Source organism: Nothobranchius furzeri, chromosome 12, assembly GCF_043380555.1.
Source record: "Nothobranchius furzeri strain GRZ-AD chromosome 12, NfurGRZ-RIMD1, whole genome shotgun sequence".
NCBI classification, from domain to species: Eukaryota; Metazoa; Chordata; class Actinopteri; order Cyprinodontiformes; family Nothobranchiidae; genus Nothobranchius; species Nothobranchius furzeri.
Window position 1 is genome coordinate 66,622,658 of NC_091752.1, and position 17,083 is coordinate 66,639,740.

The window sequence follows — 17,083 nt, forward strand, 5'->3', positions numbered from 1 at the left end:
TGCAACGGGCCTATAGTTGTCCGTGCTACCTGCTCTACTTGCTTTGTCTTTTATGACAGGGACCAGAATAATAGACATAAGTGCATCAGGCAGAATGCCATGTATCAAACAACTAGTAAAACAGATGGCCAGTAGAGGTACTAACCTAAAGTTAGCATATTTCAGATGTTCCGTGTATATTCCATCCAGTCCACAAGATTTACTGTCTGGAAGCTCAATCACTGCTTACGCACTTCACAAGCCGTAACACTGATGGACTCTGTGCTGTTAATCACTGTTACATTCATGTGTTCACTACATATGCAGTTAAATAGAGCATCATAATGGTGTTTCCAATGCTCAACAATGTTGTCTGGTCTAGACATACCTTCAACACAGCAAGGCAAAACAGTTTTGTTTTTATTAAGAACTCATCTCTCTTTCCAAAAATCCAAGACATTTTTCGATAGTAGTTTCCCAGCCAAGGAATCAGACCTCATTGCTTGATCGTTCTTCTTACTGAACCTAATAGCATACTTATATCTAGCATGTGTAACCTTTTTTTTTTCATATAGCAGGCCTTGTCTGGGTCTACCCCATCGACATATAAATATTGGACAATGGGTTTCCATAGACTCCAATAATAATTTTTTGAGGCCAAATGGGAGGTGGCCACCACCGCCATTTTGACCTTGTCACAGGTTCCGTCAAGCCCAGACAATTCCACAAAAGGGAAGAGAGGTGGAGCTGAGGGTGGGGCTGTAAGGCTGGGATCAACTGACGACACGCGGTCGAACTAGCTACAAGCTAACCTGAAGCTAACCTAAAGCTAATGCGGAGGTGGGAGCTAAGCTAACGGAGGTAGCAACCTAGCTACAACCGGAGTTAACTGCACAACACCAGAGCTTCTGAGTCAGAGATACGCCGGGCTGACCACTGGGTAAAACCGGGTGGAACACAGAGGTCTCCGAGACCTCCACAAGCCGGCAGCCGCACAGCAGACAAGCGCCGCTGCGATCTGAGATGCGCAGAGCTGCCGCTGGGGAGAACCGGGTGGATAACATCTGTTTCCATCCAGAGCTGCACAAGCCGGCAGCCCGTGCAGCAGTCAGGAGCCGCGATCAGACAGAGATGCGCTGAGCTGCGGGGAGGGGAGAACGAGGTCTCCCGAGAGCTCCACAAGCCGATAGTGGGAACCCAGCTCCACCAACATGTTATATTTCAACCCATTTTCTAAAGTGCAGCATTATGTTAAATGCACTGGGTTTTACCCTATTACATTTAAATTTCATGGTCAAACAGTACATGTTAACATCTAAGCTCAGCTCGGCAGTGACCTAAAATACATGAATATAATTTTACTTACCGAAAAAAATGAAGTGGAGACTCCTTGGACACTCTATTAGTGCAATTAATGCCACAGCAAGTCATTTTGTCCAACAATTGCACAAATAATATCCAAAAAAGAATACACAAACACAGAGACTCTAAATCCCGGAACGGTTTCCAGGCCAGACTGAGGCCTTTCCACGGAGCTAGCTCTGTGGTCACGTGGGTCTGATGCTCATTAATTATACAGAATTTTAGGCTTTTAATACACTTAAACAGAAGAGTGAGAAAAAATGAGTGTAAACTAGATCATTTAAACCAAAAACATGTTTTGGTACCAGGCTGTAAACATGTTTATTTCTGCTGTGAAATTGGTATTTTTAACATGGGAGTCAATGAGGATTTGCTCGCTTCTGGCACCAGCCCCTAGTGGATGAGGGTGGAACTGCAATTTATTTCACTTCCGCGTTTGCTTCCATTTTTGACCCTCATTGTGGGGGCTTGGTCTACCCGCTTGGGCCCATTCCCTTGTTGCTACTTGGGCAACAGATTCGTCTCACTATTTGATGAACACATAATAAACACGTATGAATGATTAATGAAATGTTACAGATGTTTATAAACTATTAATTATCCTTTTATAAGGGGAGCCTTGATGTAAAGTGGCACCAGAATATTTAAGATGTGAGACTGAAACCCACACCGGTTCTGACACATCAGCCCAACTCGTCTCACTGCCGAGTACCAGAAGCGTTTATTTGTGTCTGCATCCATAGCGACTCGTTACTCCCGTAGCGATAAATGAAGAAGCAGCATGAAAATGTGACGCGTTTCTATAGAAACTGAAGTCGTATGGAAATACTTCACTGCCGTTTGCCTGCTTACATGTTGGCCTTGCAGTAGCTTCTCCTGTAAACCGGCTCGGTGACACCAGCAGCAGGGTGAACGGCGACGGTTAACTTTTTCATTTTCTCTCCAGCCTGGGGTGACTTGGAGGCCCCTTCGGTTTGACTCGTCTCCTTCGGGGGAGCGCTCACATCACACCTCCCTGACACGACTCCTATAAATCCTGTAAACGTGCTCTCGGGCCGCTTCTTGCTTTTCTGTTTTTGTACAACAGAAGTGAGGAAATCCCAGAGCAGCGATGGAGCAACGTTGTGCAAGACGGTGGAGGAGCGAGTGCAGTGAGACAGCTGCCCACAGACAGCTTTGGTATTGTGTAAAACAGCAGTGACTAGTCTGTGGTCAGGCTGGCTGCTGCTGCCATGCAGGCGCTGTTTCACACAGCCATGTTGACACACTCCCCGCCTCACAAACACCTTTATTTAGGGATTTGGGCGTTGCTCGAGCTAAAGATCTGCAGTCTGTCTCGTGCACGCTCCATTTGTCAGTTTACGCTTGGCATTTATCTCCTCGGGACGATTAACCCCCGCGTCAGAGAGATGAATGGACGGCATTTTCACTGTAGCAGACGACTTCATCAGGAATGTGAGGCTCAGCTGATGTGAAAATCCATGAAAGAGGAGATCTTGTTGGGGAGACGCTCCGGGACTGTAACTTGTCACAGAGACCAGCCCCCCCCCCCCCCCCCCCCCCACACACACACACACACACACACACCCACACACACACACCAGTGTTTCTATGGTTACATTAGTAAATATTGTCTTTGGTGAGAGACAAACTTTATTGTATTTATCCTAGCGAATCTATAATTAAGCGGGTAAACTAGTAGTAGCACATTCAGTGTCAAAGAAAGTAAAATGTTATAATCAGGAGAGGGAGAATGTTTCATCTATCTTGTAATTTCCATTTTGTATTTTGTAATTTGAATTTCTTTTATTGTTGATCTATTCAATATATTTACTTAACTGTACCATGTTCAGCGCTTTGGGCTTCCTGACAGGGTTGCGGAAGGCGCTTTATAAATAAAGCTTTGATTGATTGATTGATTGATTGGTTAGCAGCAGTGTTTAAGACGATGGCGCCCTCCATGAGGCCACCACAGCTCAGCAGAACATCGTTGTAGCTTCTTCTGGGGAGAAAAACAGAGAAAAAATAACTTTAGCAGCTGAAACAGCAGGAAACTCCCAGAGAAGAGCTAACTCTCCGCCTCATTCTGGTTTGTCGAGTTCTGCTCCATGACAAAGGCCTGACTGTTACTACTGGTCTCCTCTAACCCTTTCTCAGGCACGTGATTGGTTGGTTTTTCTGTTTGGGTTCTAAAAACGTGTTGTGGCCGAGCTCCCGCCCCACCCCCACGCTGATCCAAACGGTGCTTCACTACTACGCTCCTAAACGGGGGTGGCTGACTCACGCCGGGTCTCTCTCGCCAACACGCACCGAGATTTGGGGATGAAAATGGACTTTTGCATAACGCGAGTGGCGAGCTCTCCACAGGCATTTCCTGTGGGCTTTATTTAGTCTCCATCTGCGCCGCTGCAAACCTCTGCTGCTGGGATTAAGCTGAAGGGCGTGGAGCAGAGGGGAAATCTTAGTTTAGCTCACCTGTGAGGCGAGGTCGCCACGCCCAGAACACAAGCAGGCCCGACTGCATTCTCAGTTATCTCCGCTCTCCTCGGGATCCACTCTTCTCAAGCTGAGTTTCACAAGTGCTCACTATTACAGATCCCTCACACCAAAGGGATTTTTGCCACCTCCACACACAAAGCGCTCCGGTATGGGAACACATGCTCTGTTCTTTCCCACATGCAGGGAGGTGCCCCGTCATCGTGTTTGTTTTAGCCGTAGCTTCTTCAGCTACGCACCACTGATGCTAGCTCCTGAGCAGATGAGGTCATTTTGAGGATTTAAACGATTAGTTAGGAGGGATCTAGAGAGACGGGTCTGAAAAGCATGTGGTTGCCTCCTCATCCATGGAGTCAGATAACGATCTGTTTGGATGGATGTGCTCATGACCTAATGACCCTGTGAGAATGTGGCCACACAAGTAGCCCTAAAGGCGTGTTTATACCTGCTGCTGACAGAGCCTGACATGGCAGCGACCAGGTGTCCTGCTGAGTCCACCTTGACTCAGTGTTTTTTGGTTTAACAGTTTCAAGCTCTCTGCTCTCGTTGGTGATTTTTTAAAAAATGTTTGTATCTGTTAAAGAGGTCGAGGAATCTAGTAGGAATGAATGCCTTGTGAGTTGTACTCTGGGGAACAAAAGCTCCGGTGCACCTGTAGAATTCAGCTGGAGGAGAAGTTAGCTTCAGACAGCAGGTCTTACTTCCTGATGTTTGGACCCCTCTCCTCTGATTGGTCAACAGCAACACGACACTACCACTGACTCTGCAACGTTGATGTTTCGTCTTCACAAATAACACAAGCCTGGGGGAGTTCTGCTGTGTGGTGGAGCTGCTAATGCTAACAGTTAGCTTCTACTAGCTGCTGTTTGCTGGATGTTAGTGACAGCGTGACGTAGATCTGTCGGGCTTTTCTAATCCTAGAGTTTCTCCGTCTGTTTTCTATCAGAAGCTAAAGCAGGACTGATCCTCAGTGAAGGACATCTTTAATGTTTACAGTTTTGTTCCCAACGCAAACATATTCTCACAATTCTTTTAGGACGGAGGTGTTTTTCTTCATTCCCATGGTCTCTCACTGCTGTAGGGCTGAATTTTTATGCCGAAATGTCATCAGAGCGTGGCGAATGTCCTTCCAAACCTCAGTGGACCCTCAGTTATTTCCATTTATGATGTCAAACAAGTGAAGGGTGTTTGTGACTGCACGTAACTCAGACACAAAACCAAAAAGTGCATGCACGTGACAATAAAAGCTTTCTGCTGATCGCAGTTTAAACATCTTTCCAGTAAGTTTTCAAGTTTTACTCTGACTTCCTGTTGGTGGTGGAAGTATATAGAGACTGAAAATCACAAGGGACTTCAAAAGGACTATAAACATGTGAAAAAAGTTTATAATTTGGGAGTTGAAATAAAAAAAAGGTATAAAAATGAAAAAAGTCAACATGAGAACCCCAAAAATAGAGAACTGATAGAACCACCAGCATGAAAAGGTTGAATTTTCTGTCAAACAAAGATCCCATTAAAGGGGTTCCTGCTTCTCCGTCCTGCTGGTTGAAAGTGGAATTACAACCGTCATAAAAACCTTTACACAGCCTCCTGTAGCTAGTGCTAACAATGAGCTAATGCTAACAAGAGCCGACTGATGCTAAAATAATCCTCAAAGTACAAACATCCACACTGTTGGACAAAAATAGTATTACTTACAAGTCCAGTGGCAACAAAGCCAGGTCAGCATCAGCCAGTGATCTCATAGCTTCCTTTAGCTAGCGTAGGCCATGCCGATGTTCCCTCTGGTTTTAGCTCTGTGCTTTGCCTCAAAAAACTTTACTCTCTTACTTTTACTGACAGACTCCGCCATGATGCCAACAGAACTTCTTTTTTCTTTTGTGCTTTTTATTGACGGTCAGCAAACTGAAAAAGCTAACTGCTAGCCTTTATCTCAGTCATCGGTAGCGTAAACAGCTAGCAGCCTTAGAGCAGGTCGAGACCTCTCCCTGGTGCACCTATCTGTGCCACAAAACTGTTAGGTGCAGTTTCCGGTCAGCCGAAGGCTGCAGAGTGCTGTCCAAAGGGAAGTCGGTAAAGTTTCTACCTTAGGAATCGCTGAAACCCACTGGTTAAGGAACAGCTTAAGGTGTTAAAGCCTCATTAGTGTTGCTGTGAAGGAGACATCATTTGTGAAACTGGACAGGATTATTTTTGAGCTTCCACGTGGGTCTCTGCTGCCTCTATAAACACTCAAGCGCAGGGGTGCCCAATCCTGGTCCTGGAGGGCCGGTATCCAGCATGTTTGAGTTTTAACTCTGCTTCAGCACACCTGATTTCAATCAGCATGTGATTAACATGCTTCTGCAGAGCCTGATGAGATGCTGCACAGGTGATTCAACCAGTCAATCAAGTGTGTTGGAGCAGAAAAAACACAAAACCTGCCCGATACCGGCCCTCCAGGACCAGGATTGGGCACCCCTGCTCAAGCGTGAATAAAACAACGTCTGTTTTTGTTCTTTCAATGTTTAGTTCAGGAATCATTTGCTTCTAGAAGCTGTTGGAGACCTCACAATAAAGAAAATCTCACCTGTCGATGCCGGAGGAGCGGCAGCTCTACTTCAAGCTCCTTACCTCATAGCAGCCAATCAGGGGTGGGTGGGCGTGGCCAGCAGCGGTCCAAGGTGGTCAGATTGGTTCATTTTAAAGGGAATACTAACACTTCCTGCTGGATTTGACCCCTGGATGCCCAAATGCAGGCGCTTCTGCTGTCGTTTGCACGTAAAAGTAACCGTGTGAGAAATAAATGTTTGGAAAAGGTGAAATCTTGTGAATGAGACACAGTATCGCCCCACTGCGGGCAGCTGTCCTATAAGGTGGAGGAGTTTCTTTCATCCAACACAGCTGAATGTAATCAGTGGTTGATTAACAGGCTTCTGGGAACGGGATGAATGTGATGGATGTGACAATCAACCAGGCGTGCCGAAGCAGGACTACGTCTAAAGCTTGTAGGTCAGACTCCCGCTCGCCCCCTTTCCTCTGGCGCTGTCTCACAGTCAGGGACCTAGTGATCTGAGATCCTCGGCTCTCTGCAGTTGTGTCTGACCGGCCACAGGAATCCTCCCACATCACCGAGGGCTACGACGAACAAACACACGACTCTGTGTGTGTTGGCTTTTGACCCGAGGAGTGTTTATAGAGTTTTCATTCAGCTCAAAACATTCCTGGTTGCTCTGAACTAATCAGAGAGATCTGCTTTACGAGCAGATGACTCACCCGGAGCAGACTGGTCACCACCGAGGACCCGACCGTGATGAATCTCACGTCAACGCGAAACTTCTCCAGGAACCCCACCCCTCACAGTCAAACGCCTCCGCATTCTTCTCTCTTGATTTGTCCCACCTTTTTGTCATTCACTTGCAACGGGCGACATTCCTTCACCCAGGAAACATTGCCGTCTCCCGTGTCAACTGGTCAAATACCGGAAAACAAATACAGGCCCCTGTGTGGAAGAGCAAATGTGTGTGTGTGTGTAAATCTGACAGATCCAGTGTGTAGATGTGTCACACATAGCAACAACGTCGGTGAGATTAGTTTGGCTGCAGTCTGTCACCATGGCAGCATGTGTACCATTGCTGTTTGTTAGGAGTTCCCCCTTCAAACGTCAATGAGTCACAGATGTGTGTGTGTGTGTGTGTGTGTGTGTGTGTGTGTGTGTGTGTGTGTGTGTGTGTGTGTGTGTGTGTGGAGTTGAAAGACGTTTTTAAAAAGGAGAGATTTTGCAATCAGGCCAAAGGGAGGGTTGTTTGGGGAGTGGGTTTTTGAAAAAGAGGGCGGGACCAAAGTGGGCGGCGGCCCTATTTCTGATGCTTGTGCATTTGCACTGCAAGCCTGGAATTAGTGTCCTTGAGATCCACAAAGGAGACCTGCAGCCTTCTAAGAGTGAGTTAACGTGTTTCAGATATTTTTCTCACTTTTCTGTCGAGTCTGATGTCTAATAGGATTTTTTCAGGTGATCTACGTTTGCTGTTGGTTTTGCTTTCCTAACTCATGGGAAAGTTGTAAATATGAAAGCAAATGCAGGTGTGGAGCGAAGTTGGTTTAGATAATTTGGTTTCCAGATGTGTTTTCAGCAGCTGTAACGCAGAATCAGCTTTTATTCTGTTTTGTGTGATTTTTGTGGTTCAAGAGCCAAAATCTGATTGTTTCTGTCGTGTTTGGTGGAAATTTTGCATCATCAAAGTCAGATCTGCAGAAATGTTGATTCTGGAAGACAAAAGTACCAAAAACAATCCTTTTAAGATGAAAATCAGTGTTTCTTTTTGTTGCTTTAACCCTCTGGAGGCAGGTGTTGCAGTTTTGCAACGTTAAAACCTTCCTACCTGGTTACTCCACCTAACCCTGAAGGACTTAGTTGTTCGTCCTTTTATCCAAACTTAATTTGAGCCTGAGAGGGTTAAATTATCCAGATGAATCTACTAAATGCGTGTAGTTGGTAAGAAATCGGAGGGAAAATCTGGTCACACGAGGACCAGCTTGGTGCACAAGTCATCACAGGTTCAGCTCGGTCGGTGAGGTGCAGCGTGTGAGAGTATGTGAGCGGACCCAACCCCTGACCGCTCCTTTAATGAGCACACAACATTCCAAAAAGTGTTCCCAACGCGGTTCCAGACTCGGATTTGACCAAACACAGCTGGTTTTGGGTGAATTTTAGAATTTGGTGCTGAGGTTTGGAGGAGCTCTTTTCTCTGAGGGCATAAAGAGACACGGAGAGGATTATGTAGGTGGGGAACAGCGTGTGTTCTTTACTGTCATTCCAGGGAGTGGCACCTCTGCTTTAAGCACCAGACAAGCCCATACTGATCCACCCTTCACGAACTTCTCTCCAGACCCTCCCTGCAGCAGGGATTCCAGTTTGCTCACGATCACAGTTCTCTCTGATGTCGACACGGTGACAACAGCCCATCAGCACCTCTGCATTTGCTTTGGTCCTTGCTCTGAACAGAGCCACGAGCTCGGGTTGCAGGCTCGCGTCACCAGAGCAGAGCGTGCCTCTGGCGGTTAGCTGCAGTAATTAGACGTGATGAAGCCACACCCTAAGTTGGTGTGGAGGGCTTGTTTTTCCCGGGGAGGGATTTGGTGTCACGAATGAGTCCCAGGGTGCATTTCTAGGGACATGAATGACTAAGGAAGAAGTTTTTGTCAGAGCTAAACCTGTGAAATGAGGAAGAATGTCTGTTTCTCACCTACAGCACCGTCATCATGTCGATTGTCCTCGGTGGGATCTTTGTCCTTCACATCGCAGCCATCATTCTCCTCCTGGTGGCCACCATCGACAATGTAAGTGAAGCCAAATCAATCAATCAATCAATCAATCAATCAATCAATCAATCAAAGCTTTATTTATAAAGCGCCTTCCGCAACCCTGTCAGGAAGCCCAAAGCGCTGATCCGTGAACTGATCTGTGCAGAACAGTCACTGAGCTTTGAGTCACGTGAGGAATAAGCACGCAGAATCAAACTTAACCACCAAACTGTAAATAATCTGTCCAAATCTAACGAGACGATGTCTCGTTTTTACTGTTTGACTCTAGAAAATCAAAAATGTTGAAAATGAACTAAACGACGCCCGGGTGTTGACAAATAATGGCGGCTTCATAGCATGTACCCATAAAAATCGGCTCTAAAATACTCTGGAGCGGGTCTGAGTCTGGGCGACGCCATGCTTTCTTCTACGGGAACCCATGAGGATAAAACACATTTACTGATTTGTAACAAATGGAAAACTTCCACCATTCATGAACGTTGCTGTTTTACACATTGACTTCTTCACTCGTTGCCCGTGATAAAAGGGAGTCTCATGCGTCTGTCATGTAGCTGGAGGAGGGGACATTTCACCCTAATGACCCTCTGTTGGTGAGGTCTCACTCAAACACAAAAATACGACTTGCATGCAATGATTTAGGTGTGTGCTGCCCCCCCATCACCAGGGAAAATACACACCATCACTTTAAATACTAAATCTGGAGCTTTTCTCAGAAGGCGCCATCTAAAGGTGAACAAAATGTATTCAAATGTATTCATACTTTATTAATCCCAGAGGGAAATTGATTGCTGTAGTAGCTCAGGATAATAATAATAATCAAGTCATCAAAGAGTATGTATGTATTTCACCGAGGAATATTGGCCTGATCCCGGAGCTCAGAGATGGTTTGCACCACGCTGTGAATTCACAGACTCACATAATTGTCGAGATGAACCGTAAGCTTGGTACTTTGGCGGAGATTCATTCTTTGGCACAAAAGATGGATGCCATCAAGGAGAGAGTGGACGAATCAGCACGGATCGGGATAATTTAATGTCCATTATTGGGATTCTGAGAGGTTGAGGACCAACAAACTGTAAGACAGAGAGGAAATTATCTCTGTCTGGCCCCAAAACAATTTGTAATCAGAATCTGGCGCCCTTGAGCCTGCAAGGCTCCAACGAAAACTCCCCCCTCAGAAGATATGTGGAATGTGCCGTCGCTATGGCAACTCAACTCTGTCTCCTATCCCAGCCTGGGCGGGACTGCGGGAAGGCCGCCAAAGCGTCCAGGGTCACTGCAACCCTCCAACCCTAAATGCTCCTCCCCCTATCCACACTGAGGTGACATGCGCTGCTTATCGTGGCTGCAGGAACTGAAGTGGGGATAGTCCCAACCCACCACCCCACCTAGTGGACACTTATGATGTGTTGTCCGAAGTCTGTTGCATATCTGTCTGTCTGAGGTGTTTTTTGCAGAGCAAAGCTGCCCTCCTGGTGGATGGTAGCTCTGAAGTGCCTTTTTTCCCTCCACCTGAACCAATCCTCATGTAACCCTCTTATCTCTATTAAGGTAGCGCGATTCAGGGTTGCGAATGACCACAGTCACCAGTTCTTGTCATGTGTCTTGCCCATGTATGTCTGATCTCTGAACTGTGTGTACTGAAACTCTAATTTCCCTCTGGGATTAATAAAGTATCTTTGATTTGATTTGATTGATTTAAGGCTCTATGGGAAAGGGGCGGGGTTAGCAAAAACATTGATGCGTTGCCTACATTATACCACAGCACAGAGCGAGAATATCACTTTTACGTACTTCTGGGAAAAAAACGTACATAATTTCTGAAAGGGGAACTTTTAAAAAATATATGACTTTATATCTCCTCTATATATCTCCTCCATGCGAGTGAAGTAAGCATCGTCAGTGTGATGGCGCCATCACACCAGCGCTGGGGGCAAGGAGTTCTTTTTGACCCATACTGGTTTGACTATCATCCCTCCCTGTTCCATTTCATTCCAAATATTTGACATTTCTTTTTGACAGATCATGCTTTCTACAACTGGTTATGCAGAACTCACCTGTACATGCTGCACATATAAACATCTCACATTCCCACCTGCACTCGAATGCCTGAGTCATGCCTCTGCGTCAGTGCGGAGACACGCAACACCATTATACGTCCTTGCGAGGGCTCTCCAGCAGGCTCGCAAGGACGGACGGAATCGAGCTCTCTTTTCTAAACATCCGTCTGTCGAGACGGAGAACGCAAGCTTGTGATTAGTCAGGGCACCGTCTACACCGCCGCCATTGCGCCCTCACAAGCATAAAGAGAGCCGAGGATACCTAGCGGCAGACATGGAGAAGCTTGAAGAATATCTCGTGAAAAAAACTCTAAATTATGAACGTTTAATTCCCCCGTGACTGGAGGAGGGAAAAGATCCACAGCAAGTGTTCTATTTGTGGACGGAAATGACAGGAAACGTGGCTTTAGAGGCGGCGAGTGCATGAAGAAGTGGAGGAGAATGAGACAAATTTGTCTTAAATACAAAAAAACACAATATAAACGCACTATCCTGGACAGGATACATGACAGGATACCACAGAACAGCGCTACGCCCTCTGGTGTCCTGGCGGGGAATTGCTTTGCAACACACCCCAGGAGACGGAGAAGTACGAGGGCAAAATGTCTCCATCTGTGCGTGTCTCCCTTTTGGAGCTGACGGAGACGTATAAATCCAGCTTAATGCATTGCTGCATACCCGAGCGAGGCCTTTGCTACCCCGCTTGGCTCCAGAGGACAAATCATTACCTACGTGTTCACTTTTAAAGAAACAGAGCAGTTTCCTGCTCCTCCACCCTACCGGTTGAAAGTGGTATTACAACTGTCATAAACAACCCTGCTGTAGCTAGCTCTAACAACGAGCTAATGCTAACATGAGCCAGTTAATACTAAACTAAACCACAAAGTAAAAAGATCCACACTGTTGTACAAAAATGTTATTACTTATAAGTCCAGCAGCAACAAAGCCAGGTCACCATCAGTCCGTGATTTTGGAGCCTCCTGTAACTTCCTCAAACTAGCGTAGGCCCCGCTGATGTTCACTCGGGTTTATCTCTTTGCTTCACCTCCAAAGACACTCTTGTGTTTACTTCCAAGTTCTGCCATGATGCTGAAAGAAAAAGCTGACTTCTTCTTTTTCTTCTTCTCGTGTTTTTTATTGGTGATCGACAAATTGAAAAAGCTAACTGCTAGCATTACAGCTAACAGCCGCAAAGCAGTTGAAGAGCGCCCCCTAAAACACTTACCCGCTCCACAAAACTATCTAGTGCGGTTTTCCGCCGGCAGAGGGCTGCAGAGGGCTCTCAAGTATGAAGCTGGTCCAGTTTCTACCTCAACAATAACTGAGATCAGCGTTGAAGCTCTAGCATAAAGTTTAAATTAACTATGCAGCGCTACTTTAAAGTAAACCCAGTTCAAAATGGCCACCACAGCTTTTCAGCAAACACAATGCTGGGTATAACTCAACCTACTTTACAGATATTGAGCTCATGTGATGTCACAGTAGTTAGGAGTAATCCCCAACATAAACTCTGAATGCTAACTGCTCAAGATCTCGCAGTCACTTTAATTCTAACATCGTTTCTCAGATTTGACCCAAACAGTCACAAGTCAAGTTAGCTCTAGGTCATTTGATTGGTTTTTCTGCAAGTTTTGTAAAGTTTTATGTGTCTGCTCTTCCCATCAGGCCTGGTGGGTGACTGATACCATGTCCACGGACGTTTGGGGTAGATGGATCGGGCAAAATGGAGTCTGGAACTTCACCAGCCTCCCAGACATCCCATCTTACCCCTCAGGTAACAAACGTCCATCCACTAAAAGAGGTTTCTGCATTCTTGTAAAACAACACTCCATCACAAGCTTGTTTACTGCCAAAATGTTTTAAATGCCTTCATTTCTACAAAGATTTCCAAAACTAGGTTAAAACAAGGGTGAAACTTTTTGCTGTGATGTTTCATCGAAACTCGTGGGAGTGCTGTTTGGTCTGATTTTATTGACAGAAATCAACCAGTCAGCCAATCAAATGGTAAATGGCCTGTATTTGATATAGCACCTTCTAGAGTCCTGGAACCCCCCAAGGCGCTTTACAACACAACCAGTCATTCACCCATTCACACACACATTCACACACTGGTGGGGATGAGCTAAGATGTAGCCACAGCTGCCCTGGGGCGCACTGACAGAGGTGAGGCTGCCGAGCACTGGCGCCACCGGTCCCTCCAACCACCACCAGCAGGCAACGTGGGTTAAGTGTCTTGCCCAAGGACACTATGACAGCGACAGACTGAGTGGGGCTCGAACCTGCAACCTTCCGATTATGGGGCGATCACTTAACTCCTGTGCTACCGTCGCCCACGCCAAATCAATTAAATGACTCAACTTGCAGCCAAATAACAAAGAAGAGAGAACTTTTTCTAAACAAGCAGAAACATACGTTCGTGTTTTCTGATGATTTAGAAGTTTTCATTTTAAAATGTAGTCTTATTGAACCTGGTGGTCGTCCTGAACCAGTAAGGCCAGCTGACACTTCAGGGAAACACTCATGCCGTGCAGCACTTCACTTTTCAGACGCTGCCTCTGACAGCGTCATTAAAGCAGCTTGATGCCTGATGTGTCGTTTTGCATCCAGTAAAATCATCTGCTGGAGAAATGTCTAACGTCTCTGTGCTTTCCTCTCCGGCTCCCTCTGCAGACTACCTCCAGGCGGTGCAGGCCACCTCGGTGCTGGCGTGCATCTTCTCTGGCCTCGGGGTCTTTGTGTTTGCCGTTGAGCTCTTCACTCTGCAGAAGGGACGTAAATTCATCGTTTCGGGGATCTTTCAGTCTCTTGCCTGTAAGTTTCTCTCTGAAAGCTTCCCGGTCTGCTGCTTCAGCGGTCACCAGACATGATTTGATTCTGTTGTCCCCAGGCCTGTTCATCATGATCGCAGCCTCCATCTACACAGACCGCTTCCACCTGGAGGAGCACGGTTCGTATGGCCACTGCTACATCCTAGCCTGGATCGCCTTCGGTCTCACCTTCATCTCTGCCGTCATTTACTTTGCTCTACGCAAGAAATGAGACAGACTTTAGAATCGAGCTCCACGTGACCCTGAATTTTTATTATTTGGATGTTTGTTTGTTGTTTTGTTTGTTTGTTGATGGGGCAGCTCTGCTCTTTCTCCTAAAACCTGATGAGTTTGTGTTTTGGATTTGAGTAAATTCAGCTCAGGACACAGCAAACCTGTCGATCCTCTCAAACACACCCAGTGTTTGACTGATCTTTACAGCTGTTTGGGTCCTGAGATGGGCTGGAGTACTTCAGGTAGGGCTGCCAACTTTAAAATAATAAAACGAGGAACGCTGGCTGTGCCGTTTATGCAGTTTGGGCATACCTGCCCGTGCAGACAAGGAGCTGTGTCCAAACGTTTGACTGGTTCTTCACGTCTTCGTCCTTATTAGTTAACCAGTAATTTAGACAAAGGAATTTCTTTTTGATTTAAGCTGTTTTGATTGGTTAACATTAAGCTATGTTAGACTCTGACCAATCAGTGAGGTATCAAGATCATTGTCTGAATTTTCTTCTATTCCACCTGATTGGTCTCATCAGGGTTTAAACATCTTTTCCAGGAGAGATCGGGTCCAAAACCAGGACAGCACGAGATCTCAAACACATTAAAGCTAAACGTCCGTTAGATCACATCCTACAGAGAGCTTCAATCAGAACTTATGACAGGAGTCGAGTGTACAGACAGCTTCGACGTCCCCGTCAGATCGGGGCCCAACTGGCATTAAAGTAACACTAAATAGTTCCTTAAACTTTAAGCTAGCTTGATCTCAGTGATTGTTGGGTTAAAAATCTTGACCTGTTTCATATTTGACACCACTCTGCAGCCCCCTACTACTGCTAGCCGTTAGCTTTTTCAGATCGTGCACCGTGAATAAAAAAGCACAAGAAGAATTAAAAGAGGAATTTTGCTTTTATTTTGGCACATGGCGGAGCCTGGAAGTAAACGTAATAGAAAAACGTCTTTGGAGGTGAAACAAAGAGCTAAAACCAGAGGGAACATCGGCACGACCTACGCTAGTTTAGGGGGCTAAAGGATGCTACAAAATCACGGACTGATGGTGACCTGGCTTTGTTGCTACTGGACTTGTAAGTAATAATATGTTTTGTCAGAAAATGTGGATCTTTATACTTCGTGGTTTATTTTAGTTTTAGCTGGCTCATATTAGTGTTAGCTTGCTGTTAGCGCTAGCTACAGCAGGGTCGTTTACGACAGTTGCAATTCCCCTTTCAGCCAGTAGGGCGGAGGAGCAGGAAACTGTCTAGCGTTACTTTAAATCTGCAGGGACAAAGACAAACCGCATTCTCTACTAATTAAATACGGATCATGTCCTTTTCTTTTCAAACATTGAACTGTTGCTTATTTTCAGGGACAGTTGGCCACCCTAACTTCAGAGATTCTGAAAAATACCATTTTTTCAACTAAACAGAAACAATTGCTCGTGAGGGGTTGTGGTGAGATTAGAGAGCAACACTTCATAACGGGGGTAGAAATCACACAAACGATCCGTTGATGATTAGTTTAGTCTTCCATCAACTGATAATCCCGCCTCCGTTCATAGAATCAGTTCACTTAGTTTGTAACATGAAATGTTGAAATACAGCGGCTGTTAGTTTGTGATCTATAGCTACTAATTAAAGAGCAAGTCACCCCCAAATCCACTTTAATTTTCTGATAAACTATATAAATGCGTGTCCAATCATGCTGCAGACACTTGTAGTCAGTAGTTTAGTTAAAATACAAATTTTCTGCCTAAAACCGTCAGTGTTGTGCCGTTGTCAGGTAAAAACTCTGCACTGCATTTTAATTTAAATCTGCCATCCCTATTGGCTAAGAGGTACCCTAGAATGTTAGCTGGTACCATATGATGTCACAATGTCGTTGTGAGCCTGTCTGAGTGTATTTGTTAGCGGCTCCGCCCTCTCGGTCTGCTAGGCATTTTTCAAACAGGAAGTGGGAGCTGTGTAAGAATCTGGTAGGGGGTGACTTGCTCTTTAAATAAAACCTAAGGTTATTATTTAAAAAAGGATTTTCTGTTACAACTCTCAGGTCTTTGATTGGAACCCTTGTTGTGAAGTGTGTCTATTGAAGATTCAAATCTGTGTTTTTTTGTTGTTTTTATGAACATGTACTCATGGATGTGTATGTTACAGTAATTACAGAGGGTGTTGTTGTATTTAGGTATTGTTTATGCACAGTTTTATTGTTGTTACTTCTTTTGCTGTCTAAAAATCTGTTATTTTTCTTTGTAAAGTCAAACAGGCAGCGACAAATACGTCTAAAGCCTGAAACAAGCCATGATTGTGTTTCTGTGCAACATGATGCGAGTCAGAAGGCAAAAACACAACCTGGAGATTGTTTTTAGCAGAACTGCAACGAGGAAGACGACAAAACTAAGTCTGATCACACAAAGGTGTAATCCCGGAGACACGAGAGTTCAATTTTACAGAAACCGACAAATAAAAACAGATTTCCATGTTCTGGTGGCGCCTCACACGTGTTCAAAAGGCCTGGTCTGAATCTCCAGCATCAATGAAACCTTGTGTAAATAGGGTTAGTTAACCCATAATGCTCTTTGTGTGTCTGATGCTGTTTTATTTTTGCTATACGTGTTTAAAATGACTAACAGTAACATTTACTATATTAAAACTGCATTTTCAGAGTCGTCCATGTCCATCTTTTTTCATTTGATGAACCGTAGCCCTTGTGTTGTTCTTCCTCAGAACAGAAAGACCTAAAATGACTTCATATGAAGTGAATAAAAACACACAATGGCCAGATATGGGTGTGGGGTTTAAAGGGGTTGAGTGTAAAAGTTTGCAGCCCGAGTTTGGAGAAAACCTTTTTATGGTCTCC

At 45.3% G+C, this 17,083-nt stretch overlaps 1 protein-coding gene across 1 annotated transcript; it reads left to right on the forward strand.

The window, feature by feature from the left end:
• The first annotated feature begins 7,604 nt into the window (after positions 1 to 7,604).
• LOC107376287 (epithelial membrane protein 2) lies at positions 7,605 to 16,892 on the forward strand. The gene is made up of 5 exons (XM_015945313.3): positions 7,605 to 7,758; positions 9,069 to 9,156; positions 12,867 to 12,975; positions 13,872 to 14,012; positions 14,089 to 16,892. Exons 2-5 carry the CDS (start codon positions 9,079 to 9,081, stop codon positions 14,238 to 14,240), a joined length of 480 nt encoding a protein of 159 aa, XP_015800799.1. The 5' UTR covers positions 7,605 to 7,758; positions 9,069 to 9,078; the 3' UTR covers positions 14,241 to 16,892.
• The last annotated feature ends 191 nt before the right edge of the window (positions 16,893 to 17,083 follow it).